We start from the raw sequence: 25175 nt of genomic DNA, 5'->3' as shown, positions 1-25175 counted from the left end.
TAGCAACAGGGGAATTGTTTTAACATTTGTGGCAACAGTTTTTTATAAGCACTGGAAACCCTCTTTAAGTTTTGAAACTCTTTTCGATATACAGGAAATCAGTCAATCCTGTAAATAATAGCAGGCCATGGGCAGGAAGGGAAGCAAAAACTCCTGTGACTTGCAGTTTATCATAACATATTACATAAGAGGCTGATGGAGATTGGGCCAAGGAGAACAGAAAATGTTCGTACTATGCCCTTGGGCTACAAGCACTTGTTATACTCCTCTGCTCCTCTGTGAAACTAATAAAAGCGAATATAAAAGTTGGAGTGTTTGTGTGCCAGAGGAAAGCCAAACATGCACGACGGTATTGTTGTTAAAAGATTTCAAAGACGGCTTGGCCAAGTACAGAATGGTACGCCATGTTCTCAACCCACACTACCACCTGAGTCCTCAAGGAAGGAGACATGACAATGGCATCTTCAAGTCTTCGAATTAGCTTTCCAAAATAAATACCAAGGTTACGTCTTGTTCCCTTTTGCTATTTTTAACTGCACCATTCAACTGGATTTACTGGTGTGACTTGTATGCCTCAATCCAAGAGAGTTTCCAGTATTTTTGTTGGTGTTTAGAGTTTTTTAAACAAATCAAAAATATTACAAATAAAGTGTACAGGTAAAATAAAAAAGGGTGAAGGGGTTTGTGAACACTTGTTACCCTACCCATGACTTCAAAAGCATAGAACATGCATATTTACGCTGATTTTCATTGCCCCCCTTCACAATCCTAAGGGATCTCTGGCATCTACCCAAGTCTGCCCCATGTTGACGTCAGCCCAGATCTTAAGACATAAAAATTCGGGCAAATTTATTTGTGCATCTATAGCTAATGGCTATGGGTCCCAGAAATCTCCAGTCATGGCCTTGGTTCTTGTTCTATAGTTTCCTGTTTTGTCAAAAGATAAAATGTAAGCAAGAAGTGTTAACAAAAAAAATTGGATTTCAACTGGGTGGTCTAAATAAGAGGTAGAGGAAAAACCTGCTTGACCCTTCACCGACATCAATTCAGTTCTTAAGGCCCATTTACACGGAGCGATGATCGCTCAAAGATTGCTCAAACGACAGTTTGAGTGACAGCTTCGAGTGATCATTTTGCATAAACTATTAAGTAGCTACTCAGCTACTTAATAGCTGTTTAGTGTGCAAATGAAGCCTTAGCTGAATGCAGTTAATAGCCCTAGGGCTTTTATCTCGCTCAGATCCTTTGTTCTCCAACTGGTAACAATGCTATCAGCACTACCCGTGGAGAACTGCTGATAAGACCACCCAAAGATTTTTAGGTTGACCTGAATTGAACGATCAGCTAACAGTGCACGAAAAGTGCACAATGGCCGCGTGTTTAGACGCAACGATTATCGCTCAAACGATCGCTTCTTAGCGATTTTTGAGTAATCATTGCTCCGTGTAAATGGGTCTTTATTCAGCTTTGAGATTGAAGGGGTTTACCAGGAATGCACATTTGCAGCCTGTTTTTAGGATGAGCCATCAATGCAAGATCGGGCTGGAGGGTGGCTAAAAATGTACATTCTTAGAAAAACCTTTAAAAGTGGTTGAGCCATAATAGAAAGTTGCCCCCAATCCACAGCGTGGGGGATAACTTTCAGATCAGTGGGGTTTGACCATTGAGACCTCCAGTAATACTGAAAACAGGGCTTCAGCGAACCCTGAAGTGAAAACAGTGGTGGTCACACATGTGCACAACCACTAATCCACCCATTCATTCATTTCAATGGGCCCACCAGAGTTAGCCAAGTTCAAGCACTTGGCTATTTCCAACAGAGGGATAAATGAAGCACTGGTGCATTTGTATGACCACTACTGTCCTTACTGCAGGAAGCACCTCAGCCATGTTCTCAGGATTAGTGGGGGACCAAGCAGTTCAACCCCACAAATCTGAAAAGTCATCTCCTATCCTGTGAACAGGGGCTAACTTTCTATCAAGACACTACCCTTTTAAGACCTAAGACAGACTGGTTGCTATGAACATGCAAGCTGACAAGCCCATATAAAGAAGCTATAACTGTTAGACAGTTGTAAGTCTATTCTCAATTGAACGTATATACAGAGAGCCCTTGAATGCAAAGTAAAGAAGATAAAGTGGAGGATGCCTTGAAATGAACGTAACGGTGATCTACAGGAAACGGCTGTGGAAGGGCATATTGCAATTCACTTTGGTTTAACTTACAGCACACCTCAGGATTCTTTAAACCAATAAAGAGATGACTAATAAGTCCGTGGGATGCACGCCAACAATTTAGGGGTCAGAGCCTCCAAAGACCCCACAAAGATATATCCCAATCTCTCACAAAGGTAGTGGCAGCATCCAGGGCGTAGTGCAAAGAAAATCTTTTATTCCTCCAAAAACATGCTACGTTTCGACCCTCATGGGGTCTTTATCAAGCATAAGGGCATATTGCATACAGCCCTAATAGGGTGCCTATTAAGTTTTATATACCAAAAGTCCAAAAAAGTTTGCCCTTCCCATATGGGTTGTAGAGCGACAGTGGGCAGAGGGGCTCATACAACATACTTAACAGATACCATATCTTCTTTTACTATGCTATTTCATATCAGACAACCGTCTCGAAAGAAAGAATAGCACGGAGGCTGTCACTCAGACATCAGCCATGTTTATTACTGATGCTGTTTGCCCTAACTGATAAGATGCTGCGGTCGCTCCTGGTGTTGCATGCGGCATGGGACGGCTACATCTGTGTTTTTCACAATATTTGAGGTGGAAGTCAGATAAAGCTGTTCTGCAATAAACATCTGTGCGTGAGTGATAGGTCCGTCTCACATACTGGTGCAAGCAGTACAGCAAGGAGGGGCCCGAAATGTCATAAAGAGACAGCAAGGTCTCCTGTGGTTTAGAAACAGGAAATGTGCAAAACATAGATCAAGCAAGGTCCTGGCACAAGCAATAAAAACACTAAAGACTCACAGCCCCGGAGAGCGGGTTATTCTCCCACAAGTAATATGACATAGAGAGATACTGAGAATACGGCTGGAGACAATGATTGACGAGACCATAAATTGTATTTTATCTTTTCTTGCTATGTAACTGAATACAGTCTGCTGCTCCATATAGATGCTCATTCGTAATAATGATGGACATATGATAAATGTTGCCCAAAACTGTCAATTTCAACAGTTTTTCCCACATACTAGCAATTATAGTGGCTTTCCAAGATCTGGAGTGATTGCAAGTGTCCAGCGTTATACCTCATCCTCCTGGCAGTCATAGCACGGCCCTGTGGATGTTATGTCCAAAGGGCCATACCATGATTGGATGTACTGGTTAGACACTGTAGGATAAATGAAGCATTACATGGCACCCATTCAGACTAATGTGATGTACGTGTAATGTACCAGTGAGCCAGGTGCTCCAAAAAGAGAGTAGTGGAACTCTGCTGCAGGTAATAGAATCGTCCCTCTATGTTACATTTAGATGCCCTATATGTGGATATAGTACACTGTCTTAAGAAGAAAACCCTTTAGGTTTTAATGTAGCCTCATGAAGCATATTCTCTTCCAGCTAGGTCACACTGCCAAAATCCTACTAGCTAAAGAAGAACTGAATTAGGATCTGCTTCTACAAAATCGCATCCGAACACTGGGAATGTATGGCCTTCTATGGTAGGATGACCATGACTTCTATTAAAAATCAGACAGTAGAGGAAACCCAGGCTTGATAAAAATGAGTAGTGTTCAATGTTCTAGACTTTAAGCCCTGACTGAACTATACGCAACCTGATTTTATAACCAGATAGAATGATAACCAGCCATGGTGAGATAGTACACACTTTTTTAGAAGCAGACGTAGGAAGATCTAACTATGGTGAATGCAATCTTGCAAAGGGAAAGATGATGTCCTCTAGTAAGATGTTCCAAGGAAAGGCCTAATGTCTCAATCAATGGCTAATAGTAAGATAACTATATAGTGTCAACATATTCTGGGACAATTTACAATGGTGAGTTGTCAATGTCCTTCTATGGTGAGTTGTCTATGGGTCTCCTATGGTGGGTGGTGGTGAGATGTGATGCCTATGGCCTTCTATGATGAGGAGTCTATAGGTCTTCTTTGGTGAGATGTCTATCAGTGTGCTATGATGAAACGTCTATGGGTCTTCTATGGTGAGAAATCTATGGGTCTTCTACAGTGAGACATCTATGGGTCTTCTACAGTGAGACATCTATGGGTCTTCTACAGTGAGACATCTATGGGTCTTCTACAATGAGATGTCTGTGGGTCTTCTATAATGAAAACATCTATGGGTCTTCTACAGTGTGAGGTTTATATGTCTGCTATGGTAAGACTTTCATTACTTTCTACTAAAAATCAGAAGACACTTAAGGAAACCTAAGCTAAATAAATTGGGCATTGTTCAGTGTTTTAGGCTGTAAACTGTTAGCCTAATCCACAACTTGTTTATAGATGACGTCCTTCACACATAGGTCCCCAGAAAAGGCTGACATCTCATTTAATATCTGATTATAATGATATAATAATAATTACATAATGCTAGAATACTCAAAGGCAATTAACAGTACACTGCAGTTTTGAACGCCTATGGCCATTCATCAGGACCTTTACTTCATCTGCATCATCCCTTTACGTGGCTTAAAAAAACAAAAATCACTGAGCACATTAGCGGTTGTGCATATCAGATAAAATCCCTATCGACTACATGAGCACCACTAGGCGGTTGGAACTACTGTAAAATCTCTCTCTATATGTTCTTGAAGATTGAAAGTTGCAGTGAAGGTTATCTAGTTCTTCAACAAGGACCAGGTTGGGGTATGTATACCTATAAACGAACAGCTACTATGAAGCTACAAATCCTAGTATGCACTGGCAGCCTTCGAGCTATAGCATATAACTCAACGGTAGCCAAAAAAAGGACAGACTCCCTTAACGTGCTTTATAATAACAATTATAGCAACCCAGCAGCTAGCCTGATCCAGCTAAAACATATGCTAATGTCAGCAGTCCACCAGAACGATGAATGGTCACCTACAATCCTGCTAACAGCAGCCCGAAGAACATGTGTAAGCTGGCCGGGTTCCTAATGCTAGCAATTGTTTTTAAAACCCAGCGAAGGCCCGTTTCCATGTTCTTACCACACAAATGAGATTTCACAAAAGTAATTCAACTGCAGAATTTCGGTCCAACTAAAATAATTGTGCAGACAATGTGACCTGATTGCTTTCAACAGAGCTTAACCTGTGTGGTCCATATGTATTTCTCCTGCACCTCAGGGAAACACAAAATAATATTCCTGTACGTGTGTAATTAATGTGCGGGTCGGGATGAAGATGAATGCTCTGTGAGATTAGCACCTGTCACATTAAATATGCCATCGCCTGGAACACTCACATAATCACGGCGAGCTACGCAAGGAACAAGCTTTAGGTTAGGCCGGGGCGATGTCTCAGCAGCTTTTTACAGGCTGCTCCTGAGACTGCTGGAAGACAAGGAGTTTCTAAGGGATAATAAAATGTTATAGCCAGGACCCCCTTCCTAGAAGCCCAAGGCAACAAGGACCTCGACCTCCCAGAACTGTTTAAATAAGGAGCCTGCATCTTACAAGATCTGCACCACTTGTGGTCACTAATGATCTACGAGATGGGACCAATTGTCCCTGTTCATGACATATAGTCAAACATTTCTTGACTCCCGAGGGTCGATATTTGATGATTCTGCATTATTATGTATTTTTCCCCAGCTGCAATGTTCAAGGCTTTGGTGCAAAACCATCCATACATTTTATGAAGCCTCAAGTGTGAAGTCAGCCACACAAAGGAAGATTTTCTATTCCTGATCCAATAGTCAGGCAAGAATTGTACTTGGCAGGCACGAGTTATTGAGCATTTATGATTGTAGTACAAAGATAATTTCTAAAATCTTAAAAAATATTTATAATCGTTCCCCTTTTTGCTACTGCACTGCCTGCCTGCAAATATGTCTAAATAGAACAGCGCCCCCAGAGGCCAAACTAAAATTCACCAACTGAGACTCTTAAACATTCACATAATAATCAATGTTGTATTAATTGTGTTGGGGCACTGGGGGAATATTTACTTAGACCCGTGTTTCATATGTCGGTCTAAATAAAGTATGCACCGTGTAAATGCGACAAATGTATTAAGAGGTGCAAGCGTCTTAGCACATTTGTCGCATCTGGTGGCACATCTGTGCACCAGACTGAAACCTATCCCAGCTATGAGCAGCACAAGATTGAGCTATAATTTACCATATGAATGTGATGGGCAGTGTATGGCCATGCCCCCTAAAACTAGGCCCAACCCACTTTTGGAAAAATTGATGGGGTCCGATGCAAATCTTGAAAAGTCACAATTGTGACTTTTTGTAGGCAGAATTCTGGCCTAAGGAGTTAAATTCATATCTATCTATCTATCTCATATCTATCTATCCATCTATCTCATATCTATCCATCTATCTCATATCTATCTCATATCTATCTCATATCTATCTATCTATCTATCTCATATCTATCTATCTATCTATCTATCTCATATCTATCTATCTATCTATCTATCTATCTATCTCATATCTATCTATCCATCTATCTTTCATATCTATCTATCTATCTCATATCTATCTATCCATGTATCTCATATCTATCTATCTATCTATCTCATATCTATCTATCTATCTATCTATCTCTCCATCCATCCATCCATCCATCCATCCATCCATCCATCTATCTATCTATCTATCTATCTATCTATCTATCTATCTATCTATCTATCTATCTATCTATCTATCTATCTGTCCAGTGACAGTACTGTCTTTCACTACATTTATATCTTAAATGACCATGAGTAATCAGTGATCTTACTTGGTTACTTACTGATTGGGTTATTCTCAATTTCATATTTTTTGTAAAGATAAAAAAAGTTGGTCCGGTTACTTAAGGAAGTCATCAAAAGTGCTTTCAAAAATAAACAATATTAACCCAAAATATCTCATTACCCTCCAGCTTTTTGGTTTTATCAATCATATATATGCCAGCCAAAAACAGATTTCACAGCGGTTTGCCCGCTGAGGGTGACATGTCCTCCTATCAAAAGTCTCCGGTTCCGCTAACCCTCAGATCAACTTCCTTAATTATGTGCCCTCTCCTGGCTGCCTCGTTTTACTTTTTGGCCCGATGTGACACTAACGTCAGTGATGGATTCTGGGCAAATTCTCCATGGTGGTTTTGAGGTTTTGAGTACTAAGAAACTGTGCGACGGGGTGTAATTGACAAACTGTGCTCCAGAACACGTCTGATTTCCCATGTCTACAGAAAGCCAGGTTAACTGTTTCTCTTCTAACGGTCAAAATAAGCAAAATGTTGCATGAAAAGAACACCCTGCGGACACCAAAGCTGATATGCAAAGACGAATGATACTAATAGAAAAAATGTTTATGGGTGATTATAATAATGATACGTCAACACCTGATTAATCTTGTATGAAGACTGACCTGTGGGTGATAAATTGATGATCAGTGACCTTCATGAGCTCACAAAGGGGATCGATAAATGTTATGCCAACTGGTCACAGCTGACTATGTACCCGTCTCCTCCTGCTGTCAGCCACAACCAGTGCCGTGTTACCCAGGTCCTGGGTGGCAGCTGCCACACCAGCTGTCATTTTCCCTCCACCCGTAGAGCGCATGCAGCTGACCTGCCTCTTAAAGGGCCATCACGTACCCAGCTTTTCCATCTCTGGTCAATCTGGACATGCCTCTATCTATTAATGGCACTCTTTCCCTATGAGGCTGCCTTGGCAATTAGTTCTGTCTGGTATGGAAGGGTGCTTTCAGCTATGATAGCCTCCTGGTTTGAATCATGCCCGTTCTACTCAGCTTTCTCATATTCTCCATTCCTGACCTCGACTTTTATATGCTGCCTGCCATGGTTCTTGGATAGTCATATTGTTATGCAAGAAATTGGCCTGACCTGACCTTGGCTTTGTATCTCAACCATGTTCCTGTCTGCTCCTTCGAGACCATACCTCAGTTATCCTGACCAGTTTGCATCAGCTGCCACAACACCAAGACTACTCCTCAGGTGATGGCCTGAGCGTCCATGTAGCAAAGACCAGATCCCAATTGGTATTATTATAGGATGAAAACCAGAGGACCCCAGGCGCTGCCTTCAGGATTAGCTCTGGGCCCAATTGGTTTGTGGCACGGTGGGTCTATAACTGCAGCTCTGACAATAAAACATAAATCCTCGGTACTGACCATACAGTAACGAGATTACATTCACAATTTAATGGTCAATACATGAGAACATGTATAGTCTGTCATAAAAGCATTGCGGACCACCACAATTTTTTAATTAGCCACCATACAGGACAATCACACTAACATAAGATCCCTACCATGCCATAATAGATCCCCATTAATAGCCACATTATGTCACAAATCAAAATAGTGCAAAGGTGTATCCAATGTAAGTCTGTAGAAGCATAACAGAAGAGCTGTTTGGTGCAAGACCTGGCACCCCTCGCAGTGAGTAGGAGACTGCATGGAGCACTGGTTGCTCACGCATACTTTTGCTCCATTCACTTTCAATGGAACTGTGGAGATACCCAAGCAGCATTCACTCAGGTATTTCCATCAGCCCCATTGAAATGAATGGAGTGCTAACCACACGTGCACTTTTTTCATGCTGACGTGACTGCGAGGGGAAAAGCAAGCTCAGAAGGCAACAGCTATATTTATGGAGTAACTTAGCTCCTAGTGCAATAGAATAAAAAACAATTAATCAGCAATACATAAATACATATTCATGTGTTTTAGGTTAGTGCCAGACATAAAGTCTGGTTGCCAATTTGTAGACATTGATGGCATCTGAAACATTGCATGTTAATTTTAGATTGCAGAAAGCAAGGAGGCACAGCTGCAGTTCTCTCCCTGTGTCTGTGATGCTGCATGCTATTAAAGGGGAAGGAAGCACAGCTGTAGTTCCCTCTCTGTGTCTATGAGGCTGTATGCTATGAGAGGGGAGGGAGGTGCAGCTGCAGTACTCACTCTGCATCTATGAAGCTGTATGCTATGAGAGAGAAAAGAGGTGCAGCTGCAGTTCTCTCCCTGTGTCTGTGATGCTGCATGCTATTAAATGGGAAGGAAGCACAGCTGTAGTTCCCTCTCTGTGTCTATGAGGCTGTATACTATGAGAGGGGAGAGAGGTGCAGCTCCAGTACTCTCTCTGCATCTATGAGGCTGTATGCTATGAGAGGGGAGGAAAGTGCAGCTGCAGTTCTCTCCCTCTGTCTGTGATGCTGCATGCTATTAAAGATGAAGAAGGCACAGCTGCAGTTTTCTCTTTGAGTCTATCACGTTGCATGCTATGAGAGAGGAGGGAGGTGCAGCTGCAGTTCTCTCTCTGTGCCTGTGCGGTTGCATGCCGTGAAGAGGAAAAGGGAAACAGCAGGAAGTGGGATGTCTGATTAGTTCAGAGAGGCAGCACAGCTCTTACATCATACAAGAAGAGCCCACCCACTCAGTAATGGAAAAAAAGAGAGAAAAACTGCCTAAAGAGGAATTGGGGTTTTTAGGTTTAATACATAAATTTCTATGGAAGCTATGAATTTCCATCTCAGGCTGTAATGTGACATGCTAGAGCTGACTGTTTACAGCTTCCCAATATCCAGTGGTGTTAATGGTCAAGTACCGTTCACAATCCAACCACAGACTCACTTCCATATCTAGAATGCAGCATCGAAAGCCAAGACCACACTAAATTACAATCAGGGCTGCATCTTGCACAACGCGGAGATTTATGTGTGGTACTGATTTCCTCACTGCTGCTCCTTCGATACAATTATGATTTTCGACATTTGCTTTAAACCATATTATCAAAATAGTAATTTTCTCTGAAATGAGATATCCACTTTAAATTGCTACTTGGTGACGCAAAGAATTTCCAGCCCACCTCTGGGCTCACACATCTTCCCCAGTTATTCATTTGCTTTGTCCCTGGAGTTCCTATGTGCCAAACTCAACACGACTTATCTGCCAAAAATCATTTGCAAAATAATTTCCAGTGCAGACAGTGCGCGTTGCAGAGGTCTATAAAGCAGGACGTCCTGGTGGATTATTTCCTGCGCCGGAGCTCGGGCAGATACAGAGGGTCAGAATCTGAATGATTTGTTATGGACGCTTGGAACATTTGCGCTGGCAGCGTGCTTTTTTTTCTTTTCCAAGAAGTTATATTTATACCCTGTTATTAAAGGGGAAATGTGAGGGTAGAGAAGAGCTGGCACCGCAGTGTTCATAGTGTTAATTCTTCTTGGGCCTGGCATTGACCTACCGAGACGTGGATTAGATACAGGCGGGAGATGGCAGAGTGGTAAAAGTTTTGAGAAACACTGATCATGATCATATGTCACTGTAGGGATTGGCAGAAAATCTCCTCTAGGTCCACCTCATAAATAAGCAAATTGAGTTTTCCATTCATTAAAGGGTTAACCTCTATCTACATGACCTATTAAGGCATATGGGCATTATAAAGTGTCCTCGAGATCTCCAACTGAGCCCTGGCAGACTGAAGTCATGCATATATTACTGGGGGGGTCTCAGATGGACCGAAATTAAAGGGCTGCTTTGTAAAAAGCGAAACCCTTAAAGGGGTATTCCAACTACAGTAAATAAAGATTACTGGTTTAATAGTCCCATTAAACAACTTTCTAATATACTATATCCAACATCTGGATTCCAAATTGTGGAAAATTTGTAAGCCCTGTCCCAGATTTTGTCTAGGAGGTACCAAAGGCTGTCAAAAACGCCCCTTTTAATGCAGCTTTGCATAAACCACATCCCTTTTTTGCACCAGTTCTGCAAAACATGGAACTGTTGGCAAGTATTCTATTTTGGGCAAGGATAATAGATAGATAGATAGATAGATAGATAGATAGATAGATAGATAGATAGATAGATAGATAGATAGATAGATAGATATGGGATGGATAGATAGATATGAGATAGATAGATAGATATGAGATAGATAGATAGATATGGGATGGATAGATAGATAGATATGAGAGAGAGACAGAGAGAGATAGATAGATGGATATGAGATAAATAGGTAGATAGATAAATACATAGATAGATATGAGATAGATAGATAGATAGATAGATAGATAGATAGATAGATAGATAGATAGATAGATAGATAGATATGAGAGAGATAGAAATAAGAGTACAATCTAAGTGCTCAGGAGACAGAGATTACCACTGCCATGTACAACTACCCCCAGCATTGCCCACCCTCACTCCAGTTTTTACTCCCTGCCTGGACCGGAAGCATTCCCCCTGGAGCTGTAGTTTCCTGTCCTCATCGCCTCCCCCCATCCACTTTATATTAAGCTGCTCAGGATTTAAAATTCAAGGACAATGAAAAATAGAAAATAATGTAGAAAACACTTAATACCATGAGTGAGGAGACAATGTATGAGCGGCCCCGAGCCTTCACCGGACGGGATTTATTTACCTGCCCTGCTCCCAGCAGCCCCGTCTAGGAGGGGTTGTTAAGGATGAATTACCGCTCCGGAGGGCACGCCGCATATAGTGGGGGTACACAGGGTGTATTGTTGCCCAGAGTTATAAAACTGAGCCGCTGAACTCTTCATATGATTTATGTCTTATAGTCGTGACTTTTAAGAAGGGGCGGTGTGTGTAAATAGGACTCATCATGGGTTCTGCAAGGTAATTAGTACAGGAGCTGGCATTAACGCAATAAGGAACGTCATGAAGGATTTCAGAGGTTCTCATGGTCTTGAAGCCAAGGAAGCACAAACTAGAACCCGGGACAATATTTACACCTGAACTGTAAGAAGGAAATCTAGTTTTGGGGTTCACTGATAAATCTATCAAATCTGGAAATATATATTATGTGATCCTAAAATCATGACAAGCTGATAATTGGGGTACAATTGGGGTACAGGACACTGACACATAGACATATGAGGTAAAGAACAGTAACACACTGACACTTGGGGTACATGAGAATGACATACATAGTTGGGGTACAGAACAATGACACACTAACATATGGGGTGACATAACAATGGCACACTTACGCATGGTGTAAAAGACAATGAAGCTTGAGGTACAGAATGAAACACTGATATTTGGGGTACAGAACAATTACACATTGGCACTTGGGGTACAGGCAATGAATGACACACTGCTATTTAGTGTACATAACTATGGTACACTGACACTTGTGGTGCAGAGCAATGACATTGATACCAGGGGCACAAAACAATGACACACTGATAGTTGGGGTGCAGGACAATGACACAATGACATATGAGGTGACATAACAATGGCACACTGACATGTGGTGTAAAGGACAATGATACAGTAACCCATAGGGTGCAGAACAACGACACCCAGAAACTTGGAATACAGGACACTGACACTTGGGGTGCAAGACACTGACACACTGGCGTACAGAACAGTGATACTCTGACACTTGGGGTACAGAACAGTGATATACTGACACTTGGGGTACAGAACAGTGATACACTGACACTTGGGGTACAGAACAGTGATACACTGACACTTGGGGTACAGAACAATGACCACTTTTAATTGCATATATTTCTCCTGCATGTAAGTGGTTGGGGGGGCTACAGACAGGACTGGGGGTCACATACATATGAGTAGCTCCACCATGCTGCCTGCAGCCCTGGAATGTGTAAACAGGCTGTGTACTCTTGCAGCAGTTTCCTCAGAAGGTTTCTCAATAAAAATGCCTCTTGATGTGTCATTTCCTGCTTGGCCAACAGCCTAGCTCCTGACAGTCAGCCGAAAAAAATAGCAGCCGGAATGACCAGAGGACTGAAATGGTGTTATCCATGTGCCACTGGTACGCTGCATGTGGACAGCACCCTTTGCATCCCTTCCAGCACCGAGGCCTGCGTGCACCCCTACAGCTACACCCTGTATATAGCTTGTTACCATCCACAGTATTACAAGACATGTGGATGTTGTGCATTCATACATGAGAATCTGAAAATAAATAAGTGCACCAATTTCTGATACATAAGTGCAGACTGTGTAATATATTACATACACTGCAGTTGGGATAGGTGCCCCACTTAGGCACCCAAATAGGACATGCTGTGTTTCTTTTTCATGTGGGCTTAGTGGAAATCAGTGGGCTTTCAGCACCACGTATTAAGTGTGTGAAAAATAAGCGTGAAATAAGCAGCAGACATACAGCTGTGTGAGTGAGCCCTAATGAGAACTTGTCTTGCAATACCAAGCCTGGCCACTGCTAAGAGAATAGAGCTGTCTGCTACCTACAGAAATCAGCTCAGTGCCCGAACAGCTGATCAGCGGAGCTCTGGGCAGCAGACCCCCTCTGATCTACTATTGATGGCCTATCCTAATGATAGACCGTAAATGGTTTACAGCTGGAAAACCACTTTAAGCTGCCCATACACTTTCAACAACTGTTAGATGAACGATTATTTGTTATCCTAGTTATCCCGTAGATATGAATGCTGTACGTTATGTTTAGGGAGATAAGCTGTAGTCAGACAGCTCTGAAGGCGGCTTATTTCCTGGGGAACAAAAGGATCGGATGTTAAAATTCAACATCCTTGATTCTTCTTACCACTAAGATCATCTGTCGGGGGATAGCTGAGCCGCCTCCATACACATTCGAAATGTGTCCATCCTCTCCATTATTGGGGGATTTAGGTGTCTAAAGTCTCATGTATATGGGGACCCCAAGTTTCATGTTCCAGGCATGCTATAAAAGTGAATAGGACTGAGCTGCAATACCAGACACCGCCATAGATAAAGGTGGTGCTGTTTCTGGGGACCCTTTTTTAAATCTTGAACAACCCCTTTAAACAGAGGATTGAGCCTATTATCAAATGACTGTTCCATAATAAAGGGGTTTCCCACTGCAGTCAGTTATAATGATAGAGCCGCCAGGACTTGAGTCTCTGCACTATACAGGAAGTGATTTTCTAACATCTGTATTTATTACTTCTGGCACTTTTGGTCATTGAGCATGTGAGACGTCCCACAGTCGCCCCCGGCCTCTGCCCTTGTTTTTATATCATTGGGAAGCAATCTGAAATCCGGTCTCTCCTCTTTCTCATCTGAGATGTATATGTCGAGGGAGTTACGGTATTTTTCTGTTTCTCTGTATGTCAAGATAAAAATAGTTTGGCACGTAGCGGTCGGATGCAAGTCTCCTCATCTGAAGGTGGATGTATATCATTGGAGTTATAGTCTTTTGCAAAAGTTCTAAAACTTTCTCATATATTTCAGTTCCTCACAATTGACAGAGAATAGAAGTATTCCTCATTACACTCAGACTGATAACATATCCTAACTAGTCCTGTAAGCATTGGTTACAATGTATCGGTGGAGGAAGGAGCTTGGATTTCAGGGCAATAGAGATTTACACTACAGTGTTTAGCTGGGTAATGATAATGTGCGCTGATACATTGTAACAAGCACTCAGCTTTGTGAAGACAGTTTTTCAACCTTTGAATGTAGTGAACAATAAATGTTTCAATTAGAGGAATATATAAGAATGTTCTATAACTTTCATGATACAATTAACCCTTTCCAATCCAATTTCTATCCTGGTTTCCTAGGGGGGCTTACTCTTTTTCTGCCGATATGCAACGGCGCCATATGCTGGCTAAAGCCAGTACTGCATGAGGTGACACGTTGGATAGGCTCCGACAGCAGAGAGACTGGCAATATACAGTAAGAGAACCCCGACGGACGTCTTCCAACATCGGAGCTGTACAGCCGTAAATCATAATGTCTTCAGAGGTCAGACAGTGGATTGGAAAGGGTTAAAGTTGTTTTCGCATGAAGACATTTACTCCCATTCTACTGGTCAGGAGATGTCTCTCCGTCGGGCGACCTCACGACCGGCACACCCCGATGCCCTATGTGAATGGAGTGGCAGTTTGGGTATATGTGACTACAGCTCAATTTATTTTTCTGCGACGGCGTCAGGTTGCAGAGTGCATTGCTCTCCGCTTGTCTCATAGAAGCGAATGGATCCGCAACCGAGCAACTGCACCACGGCTCGATTCGCATGAGGCATTTGGGTGCGCCGGTTTTGAGATCATCGGAGGTCCCAGTGGTCGTATCTCTAATGATCATTTATCTACTATCCTGCGGATAGGGAATAAATGTATTTAATGGGAAAACCCCTTTAAGCTTTATGAACAATTCCTTTGTAAGGCTGTGTCCAACTTGGCAACAATGTATCTAAAACAAGAAATCAAACAACTCTGCAAACAGTTCTGAATACAAATCTCCTACATTTTTCTCACTACAGCTCGTATGCAGAACGATGTGTTTCCATGGAAACAGACTAGAAACAAACTGTGTGTAGTCTGATTTTACTGTCATTCTTTTTCCCATCTGTCCCCTACTTTTTGCTATCCTTCTGACATAACCTTTAAGGGACTATATGAGACTCCTTGACTTTCTGTGATTGACACCTCAAATTAGTAAATACAACCTCTCACATAGGTGGGGGTCACATCAAAATTGAAAATGAGCCTTCCAGGTGCTGGTTCCCTCCAAACTCTTATTGTAGAACAGGAGGATCCAGCACTAGTTCCCTGGAATATAAGAATCAGTTGACAAGACCCCCAGGTCATTTCCCCCCTCCCTTGTTTGCTACTCTTGCAGTACTCGCAATATAGGGGTGCACTGCTGAGCTTCCTCCATGGACTTCAAAGAAGCCACAGTGGTTGACCCTATGGTACTTACACCGCTTATGAACGCCCAATGTAATTGATATTCACTATAGAAAAGCACCAATGTAGAAATTTGGGGATTTCTTAAAGGGGCTTTTCATGTTATGCTAAAACTCTACCATGGGCATGCAACGGTTAAAAATAGCAAACCTAGTCATACTCACCGCTCTTTTTCCCCACCGTCTTCACCGCTGGTATTTATTGACTTTGGCCACTGCAGTTATGTTCTGTATACACATATGACCACTGCAACTAATCACTGATATTAGTGGTCTTGAGCCATACCATCCACCACTGAGGCCAGTGATTGGCTACAGCGATCATGTATGAATACAAAATGTCACTGCTAAAGCCAGACTAGCTGTGAGGACCGGGGGAACAGATCGGGGAGTATGACTGAGTTTGTTATTTTTAACCAATGCATGCCTGTGATTGTATGGCAGGTGTCATATAATTTGGAAAACCCCCCTTCATTAAAGGGGTTGTCCAGGGTTAGAAAAACATGGCTATTTTTTTCCAAACACAGCGCCACCCTTGTCCATAGGGCTGTGTGCGGTATTGCAGCTTAGCTCTGTTGAAGTGAATAGAAGCTGAACTGCAATACCAGACACAACCCACGGACAAAGGCGGCACTGTATTTGATAGAAAGCAGCCATGTTTTTCTAACCCTGGACAAGCCTTGTACATCTTTCACTACTGTATAGAGCATTCTGGCCCTAGTAGTCTCAGAAATCACAGACGGATGGTTTCCACTGGCCTGAACCTCTCACATCTACGCCTTCACTACTCTACTGCTTGCTGTTGGCAAACACTAGAAATAACACTTCTTCCTATTATCTGTCTGGCATAAATCACTTTGTTTCAAAACATCCCTCGTCTTATCAGCGGAATATAAATGTTTCTTCCTGAATCTGGGCAATCGACCTTAAAGAGTCGCTCTGACACCCCGTAATCCGTGTCCGTCCGGGAGGAGTATTAAGTCAAATATTTGGCATTGCCAGACGAAAACAGGTTCATTTAGCTGCATCCAACCACAGCAATTGTTCCTAATTCTGCATGTAAAACAACTATTTCCACTATTCTACAATAACTATAAATGCGGCGTATTTAACACGTCTGCGTGGAGACACAACGCACAATATCAGATTGGGGGGGAATGTCTACAAATCACCGCAATGCAGATCTTTAGCGTAATGCTGAGTATTAATAATTTATGACTTTCCAGATGAAATCATCGAGAAGGCATCCAGGTCATCATTGTAATCAGCAACACATAGATTTACAGGTGGTATAAGGGTTGTAATCACTAAAGGCACTGCCCCCCCCAAAAAAAAACTATTCTCAAATACTCCATTAGGAAACCTGAGTTACTACGGTAGATGGAGGTTATGCCATTCAGGATGCCCCCCTCTATTAGCTAGATTGTAGAGCAGTTACAAAAATGTCACTCACTCTGGAAAGACTCATAGAAAGACTATTGCTTTTAATGAACTCTGTGTAATGCTTTATTTGGCCTGTGGGAGTGCTGTAGGAAAACTGAATACTAGCTAACAGGTTCCTCATAGATTATAGCTGACCGTTGAGTGCCACAGAAGCGGGGCAACCTGTGATTGGCCTATCATTACGAGACTCTTCTAATAACAAGAGCTTGTCAAAACTGGATGAGGCTGTTTTAATTTTTTTTTTTTAGAAAGAGCGCAACTCTTGCCCATGGTCTGTGTCTGATATTCGAACTAATGGGAATAAGCTGCAATACCATACACAGCCTAAATACAAGAGTGGTGCTGTTTTAAAAAAAAACAAAAAAAAACAGAATAGTATTTCTGATCTCGTACTACCTGTCATCAGTTCTACAGCTATTAAACTCCCTACATCAATAAAATAATGATTCAATGCACATCTATAAAGTTATTTTGTTAGACTTCCTGTGTAAAGCATACCTTTAAAATAAGGGTATTTACTTTCCCGAACCACATATAAATTACCACTCAGTGGTCCGGTGGGTGGGACAGACTGTCTCTAGTGAGCTGATGGGACAACCTCTGTTCCCACCCTAATGCTGCGCCTCTCTGCTACTGTGAAATGGAGACATCCTCCATGTGCCGGATCTGCAACAGAACCTCCAACGTAAATGTAAACCCAGCCTTACTTTGCAGCATTTTTTTCACACCTGCCTGAAACTTTTACACAGTGCTGAATATACATTCATTGTAAAGGCACACTTTGCCCAGGAAGGCTAACAAGATAACTTTATAAATGTGCATAGTATCATTCTTGTAACGGTATAGGGGGTTTAACAGCTGTAGAACTGATGACAGCTTCCCTTTAATTATCGTGCAATGAAAAGTCCTACAACTTTTGGAAATACTATGCGTTTGATTTCCTCATTGTTTTCAAGATCTCTAGTTGCTGTTGGTGAATTGATTCTTGTTCGGGCTCTGTTCAGACTTCTGGCTTCCGGGGTTTCCATCATAAATACTGGAATGAAATAGCGCAGCATGCAGCACTCATTTTTCCAGTAAAAGGATGGACATAATGGGAACACATTGCAGCCAATGGCTTCCGATGGCCACCACTGATGTCCATTATATGGTGGATCCCCAGGCCTTTGTTTTTGTTTTTATGTTTCTATGATAGAACAGAAAAAACCTAAAATTGTAACCCTTTTCCAATCCACTGTCTGGCGTCTTCCTACATACTGATTGAAGCTTGTACAGCTCCAATGTCAGAAGACATCCGACAGGGTATTCTTACCGTTTATTGCCAGCCACTCTGCTGTCGGAGCCTCTCTGGTGCGCACACACTGGCTTTAGCCAGCAGATGGCACTTTTGTATAACAGCAAAAAGAGAAAGCCTTTTAGTGAACCCTGAATCCAAAATTGGATTGGAATGGGTTAATGGAAGTCTGAACAGAGCCGTACACCGCCGGAGATTCTTGTGCTGCTGTGTTCAACTTACAAAAGGCTGCCCACACTGAACATATTCTAACAAATAAATGAGTAGAATTCCATTCACAAACAGCAACCAGAGATCTTGAAAATGTAATTGAAACATAAAGAAGAGGTGATGACTAGAATTTAATTATAGAGGTAAAGTTTATATTGAGATGACAAGATATGGATATGTACTTACGTCTTGGTTCCCTTGGCCCATCCACTGTCACTTTTATGGCTCTGTGATAGGTGGCGACTTGAGGTGGATTGGTGAAGACTGTAATGGTCAATGTAAAGCTCTTTCCTGCGATGGACAATAGAGATTGTGCTATTAAAAAATGTATGATTCCAAAGTAGCGCACTCATTACAATGCAACAGTATATATCACACAAAGCTGTCTACAATAAAGTCTGTCTTTCTTCCCCATAGCAACCAATCACAGCTCAGCTTTCATTTCTTATACTGCTGAGGTAAGATGAAAGCTGCGCTGTGATTGGTTGTTATGGGCAACAAAGAATTTCTTTTAGACAGCTTTCAAAAGAGTGAGGTGCTGGGCTAATTTTCCATGGCCAGCCTGTACAACAATCTTCATTACAATGTTGCTTACTGGGAAATATTGTAATTTGATGCACTAAGAATAAAAGAAAAGCCTGCAGAGGCTTCTGATAAAGTACATGCAAAGGGACCTCCACGTTGGTTTCCCTGAGTGCATTCGAAATAGCTGATGCCTTTGTCTCTGTATTACAGCTATTATACCTAATTCCACTGAAGATGTAGAAATATAATTATATATATATATATAAGACTGCAGCCGCCATCTTGGGACCGGCATCCAATACATATGGTTAACCTTAACTATACAGTTACAATAGTTGATCAACCCCCATTGCAGCTTAACTTTATTTGCCAAATTTACAAACTTTCAGCAGTTTGCAGTCTCTTCTCTTAACTTTTTGGACCACTCTCTGAAATAAGGCTGGATTCACACGAGTGTAAGCATATCCGTGTAATGGGCGTTCTGTATTTGCATGTGTATCGGCTTATTTTACTGTACTTTTTGCAAGCGCAAAATAACACGCACCGACACTCCCAGCCAATAAGTGAAATGAGTTCAATATGTGCTCTTTCACTACGAATGCGTGTTTTTTTCGCATGACCAAATTGCGCACGCCAAATACACGCATGTGAACATTTTTTTTCCTGCGTATTGCACACGCTAATTGTTTGCATGCACATAACCTCATGTGAATCCAGCCTTAGGTTGCTATTACACAAGTGCCGTTAACACGTATGTAATAGCGCTAATTGCTGGGCTGAGCTTGTAGGTTCAGCCCTGGGAATTATTGGGAAAATGCAATCGCTAGCGGTGCTCGGTAGCGTTTGTGTAATAGCAGACAAGAGTATGCATATTTACGTTCCCATTTCAACACGTTTTTGCGAAATGGGTGTTGCGAATTTTCAAGGGTTACTTGAGATCATACAAATAGACCTGCTTTTTCTTTTTTTTTGCAGAACCAGCGCCACCTCTGTCTATAGACTATGTTTGGTATTGCAATTAGCCTCATTCAAGTTAGCAGTGTAATTCCAGGCACAAGACAAGAGTGGTGCTGTCTGTGAAAAAGAAAATTCTGCTCCTGGGAAGTACACAACAATATCAGCCAGGAACAAGGACTGCTTTTATCGGCATTGATAGCGGTCACAGCCGTCAATCTCCCACCTACTAAAGTTTTATAGATGTGTTATAAAAGGTTGTGGCAGGAAACCCCTTTTAATGGGTTTGTCCCAACAAGACCAGTAGTGCTGTTAAAGTATATGGACATCACTGGAAGGGACCTCCCTCTATTAGAGGAGCCTCAGGAAGAGCTGCACAATGATGGTAGCCACGTGTGGCAACTAGCAGCTTCCCAAGGGGTATCAGCAGCTGGATGCCACAGCTTTAATATAAGGTGGGGCAACAACCCCCTAAAGTTGCCTTACACCCCCCATCTGAATAATACGAATGAATGACCTACTTCCCTACTGATCGGCCAGTATGTCACTAGACATTTGGGCTGTCAGTACACTTACTGACACAAAGCAGCAGTACTTCCTGCACTCATTGCTCATCTGCTGGGTTGATGAGAAATACGGTCTGATAGTGAGCTGGGATCCCTCAGCCTCATAACAACAAGCTTTGGATGTTAGGAAGGGGCTGCATGCCAGGAGGCCTGACAGTTGTAATCTGTTACATAGACCACGGTTTTTCCTGTGAGAGAGACTTCTGCAAACTGTTTTAAGAGAGGAAGATGTGGGCGGGAAGCCGTGACTCAACCAACCGTCATGAGCGCCTAACTGATCTATGGGGAGGCTTCTGTTCCTGCAGCATGTAGTGTCAGGGTCCAGCACAGCACAAGTAGCTTCGAAAGACACCACATCCACGCGCTGCAGGCTTCTGTGGCCTGTGGGGTTTAAAAATCTATGCCTAAGTGCCTAACTCATTTATGGGAATGTTTCTGTTCCTGCTAGGCTTCTTGTTAGTGTCCACTATTATATGTAAAGACATATCTATCTATTTATCTAATATCTATAACTAGAGATGAGCGAGCGTACTCGGATAAGCACTACTCGTCCGAGTAATGTGCTTTATCCGAGTATCGCTGTGCTCGTCTTGAAAGATTCGGGGAGCGCCGCTGCTGACAGGTGAGTTGCGTCGGGGAGCAGGGGAGAGCGGGCGGGAGAGAAGGAGAGACAGATCTCCCCTCCGTTCCTCTCCGCTCTCCCCTGCAGCTCCCCGCTCCGCGGCTCTCCCCGAATCTTTCAAGATGAGTACAGCGATACTCGGATAAAGCACATTACTCGGACGAGTAGTGCTTATCCGAGTACGTTCGCTCATCTCTATCTATAACATATCTATCCATCTCATATCTATCTATCTAATATTTATCTATCTATCTATCCATCTCATATCTATCCATCTCATATCTATCTATCTATCCATCCATTTCATATCTATCTATCCATCCATCTCATATCTATCTATCCATCTAATATTTATCTATCTATCTCATATCTATCTATCTATTTATCTATCTATCTATCTCATATCTATCTATCTATCTCATATCTATCTATCCATCTAATATTTATCTATCTATCCATCTCATATCTATCTATCTCATATCTATCTATCCCTTATCTATCTATCCAATATCTATCTATCTAATATCTATCTATCCATCTATCCCTTATCTATCTAACTATCTATCTATCTCTTATCTATCACATCTATCTCTCATATCTATTTATCTATTTATTCCTCTCATCTATCTATCTATCTATCTATCTCTCTATCCCATATCTATCTCTCTATCTATCTATCTATCTATCTATCTATCTATCTATCTATCTATCTATCTATCTATCTATCTCATAATCCAGAAAGTCTGATAATCCGCCACTCAATACAGAGCAAACTTTGTAACTGAATGTTCTGTATTGATATGAATGGGTTTTGGAGGTTTTTCTACAACCTCCAATAATCCAGAAAATCTGATAACACGTCACGTATTATATGAAATTCAAATTTACTTCCGTTTCCTAAAACTTCTTGCATATGTTGTAAATTCCAAAAGAGCCACGTCTTGTGTGACATGGTCAATGACAGAAGACAAGAGGGTCTGGAGATCAGTTCCTGGGGCTTCTTGTAGTGAAGTAGAAGAGGCCTAGTACAGGCCCATAACTCCATCATCAGACAGAGAAAGAATCTCCGATCTTCCTCAAACTCCTGCCTGCTTCAAAGGGGAAGCAAAAAATGCCATGTTTTCTCTCCATTAAGATCATAAGAATGGAGCAGGGGAGGGGGTCAGTTCTGTTTGGACATAATGACTCCCTATCAAAAGAGGCTTTCTTCATCTCCCATGCGTGAAAACCCTGCTAGCAGCAACGTCTGCGCCTTTTCCCTCCTTCTTAAATATTAAAATGACTACTTGGGACTGCGCCAAAGCCCCGGGTCTATATGGTAACAAGGAGAACATCCTTTGTTTTTCTTTTAAGTCACTAGGATAAATTGGCCTCATGCGTTCTGGCAAACAGCGCTGGTTTCCTTGTGCGTTATAACATCCGCAGGTCACAGGTCATAGCAGCGTCTTAATGAGACAAGGAAGTGTCAGTCTTGTAAGAGCTACTTCACAAGATCCACAGCACAACTGCTTCACAAAACACATGGAGCCGTGGATAGAACTGCTTGGGTGAAGGATGTGTAGCCAGTCGTTTCCTGCTGCTAAGCCAGGGTATCTAAGCCAATCATGTGTGATACACCCCTAGAGAATAACATAGTACTACAACTACTCTACTATATAAGATTACTAGATTTCATTGCAAGGTCCTGTTCACATCTGTTCTCTGGAGTCCGGCTGTTTTCTGTTGTTCTGCTCCGAAGAACAAAAGTGCCGGAACCGCTGGATCCGGCACATGCTGGCGCCAAATGGCATTGAACCAACCTCATTGACTATAATGGGGTCTGTCCTGCTTCCAGCTTTCCGACAAGCATTTTACCATCTGGGATTTTCTGCTAGAACTATGCCGGAGTCTAAGAATGGAAGCCCCCATGCAGATGTGATTGGACCTAAAATAGTCTCTCGGGACAGTGTAATGCTAGCTGGTGTATCTAAGACTGTCGTGCGTGGTACTGGCTGTATCTAAGGTTCTCATATGTGATACTGGCTGCTGAGCTGCTGTATCTAAGGTTTTCATATGTGATACAGTCTGCAGAGCTGATGTAGCTGAGCATAACATGTTTGGTACTGTCTGCTGGGTCCTTCATCTAACCACATAATACGTGGTACTATCTGGTAAGCTGCTGTATCTAAGGGGTCATTCACACGGGTGTATTGCATATTCACATATTCACAAATCGGCCTTTTTTTTAATGCGCGTAAAAGACGCATTGATTTCTTGCCTAAATACGCAGGGAATAAGCAAGTTTCCTGCGTATTTACTGCCCGTTTACTCAAGACCTTTGTATTCAATGAACTATTTCGGTGCACAATACGCACCAGAATAGGACATACTGCGGGTTTTTTTCACGCAATGGAAAAAGCGTGAAAAATCTGCAGCTATGAATGAATCCATTGAAAATAAATGGTCCTATTCACCGCGTATTATGCGTGTAAAAAAATACGCGTGCAATACATGTTATATTTACGTTTATGTGCATGAGCCCTAAGTGTACCATATTTGATCCTGTCTGCTGATATGCTGTATCCACCTCCTGACTTACCATGGGTTTGGTGTGGTTCAGCTTGTGTGCAGGTGATTGCAGCTCCAAGCCTTCCTTCATTACTTCCAGGACCTGTGGCTTTTGCTCTCTCTTACCCAGGGTAGTTTGGGCTATGGATAGAGGAAGGTCCACTACCCCCACTCTCCGAGCCGGGCCAGGCCAGCGAAGGGTGGGGATGTATTGCAACCGGCTACCTAGGAGGGACTGAGGAGATCAAGCCGGAGGCGTTATGTCTCCTGCACCCCTCCTAAAGATCACCCAAGGTGGCTGTCAGCCTAGCAAGGGTGAGGGATGGCAGCCTTCAGAGACCTCGCCTGCAAGGAATTCCAGCAAAGGTCCTACTGGATCATGGGCAGGAGCAGACCCCACTCCTACTATCGAGGACTGGGGGACACTGCAGCCCCTGGAAGGTGTAAGCAGATTTGCCTCCAGAAAAGCTGAAAGACCCCAGGTCTACTGTGAGGCTGGTGGCACCATCCAAAGGCTCCATGAGAAGTTACAGGCCCAAGTCCTGAGGCTGCACTACTTCCAATGACCATATTCCCTTTTGATTCCTGTCAGGCGCAGAGTTACCATGGAAACACAATATGGCTCTAATATATCATACATGATATCCTCACATAAAAGGAAGGATCTGGATATTCTAGTGTTCTGTCAATGAATCTCCATGACAACACTGAAGCTGACAGAATCTCCTCAGGCTTTGGGCCTATAACTTTAAGTGATAATATCTCAGCCTAGAAGGAAGATATTAAAACACGGTTTTCGCATTTTTTATGTGCAATGGTAGACCATTTTTTATTCACTCTTGGCAGGTCTCGTTTAATAGGAACACAATGATGTGATCGTGATTTAGAATAGACAGGCTTAAAGATTTCCGTAAGCCCACTCTCATACATGCGCTTTTTACCGCGGCATTTTGAACACCACAGTAATCGTGGTACATTTCTCCCATTATTTTCCATGGGGCCTCGCAGACCTGCGTTCGAACGAGGTGGTTTATAATGCCCAAATCTTCTAACTCTATTTGCTCTATTTTGCCGCGTTTTAGTGCTTTTAATGCACTTTATCACCCGTCACAATGATGGGGTGTGTTATAAACCACTATTGAACGTAGTAACCTGCGTCCGAAAAAGAAGCTGCAAAGGCCGCGATCAGAATCGCAGCGT

At 42.4% G+C, this 25175-nt stretch overlaps 1 protein-coding gene across 2 annotated transcripts in view; it reads right to left on the bottom strand.

Moving 5' to 3' along the window:
* Window positions 1-25175, bottom strand: part of RUNX2 (RUNX family transcription factor 2) — a 155394-nt gene that overhangs the window by 20614 nt on the left and 109605 nt on the right. For both annotated transcript variants that reach the window (XM_066596231.1, XM_066596240.1), the window contains exon 5: window positions 18948-19052. In XM_066596231.1, coding sequence (XP_066452328.1) covers window positions 18948-19052 — 105 coding nt within the window. The remainder of the gene's footprint in view (window positions 1-18947; window positions 19053-25175) is intronic.

The sequence above is a fragment of the Eleutherodactylus coqui genome, chromosome 1 (genome assembly GCF_035609145.1).
Source record: "Eleutherodactylus coqui strain aEleCoq1 chromosome 1, aEleCoq1.hap1, whole genome shotgun sequence".
Classification (NCBI taxonomy): domain Eukaryota; kingdom Metazoa; phylum Chordata; class Amphibia; order Anura; family Eleutherodactylidae; genus Eleutherodactylus; species Eleutherodactylus coqui.
This window is presented reverse-complemented; position numbering and strand designations above follow the sequence as displayed.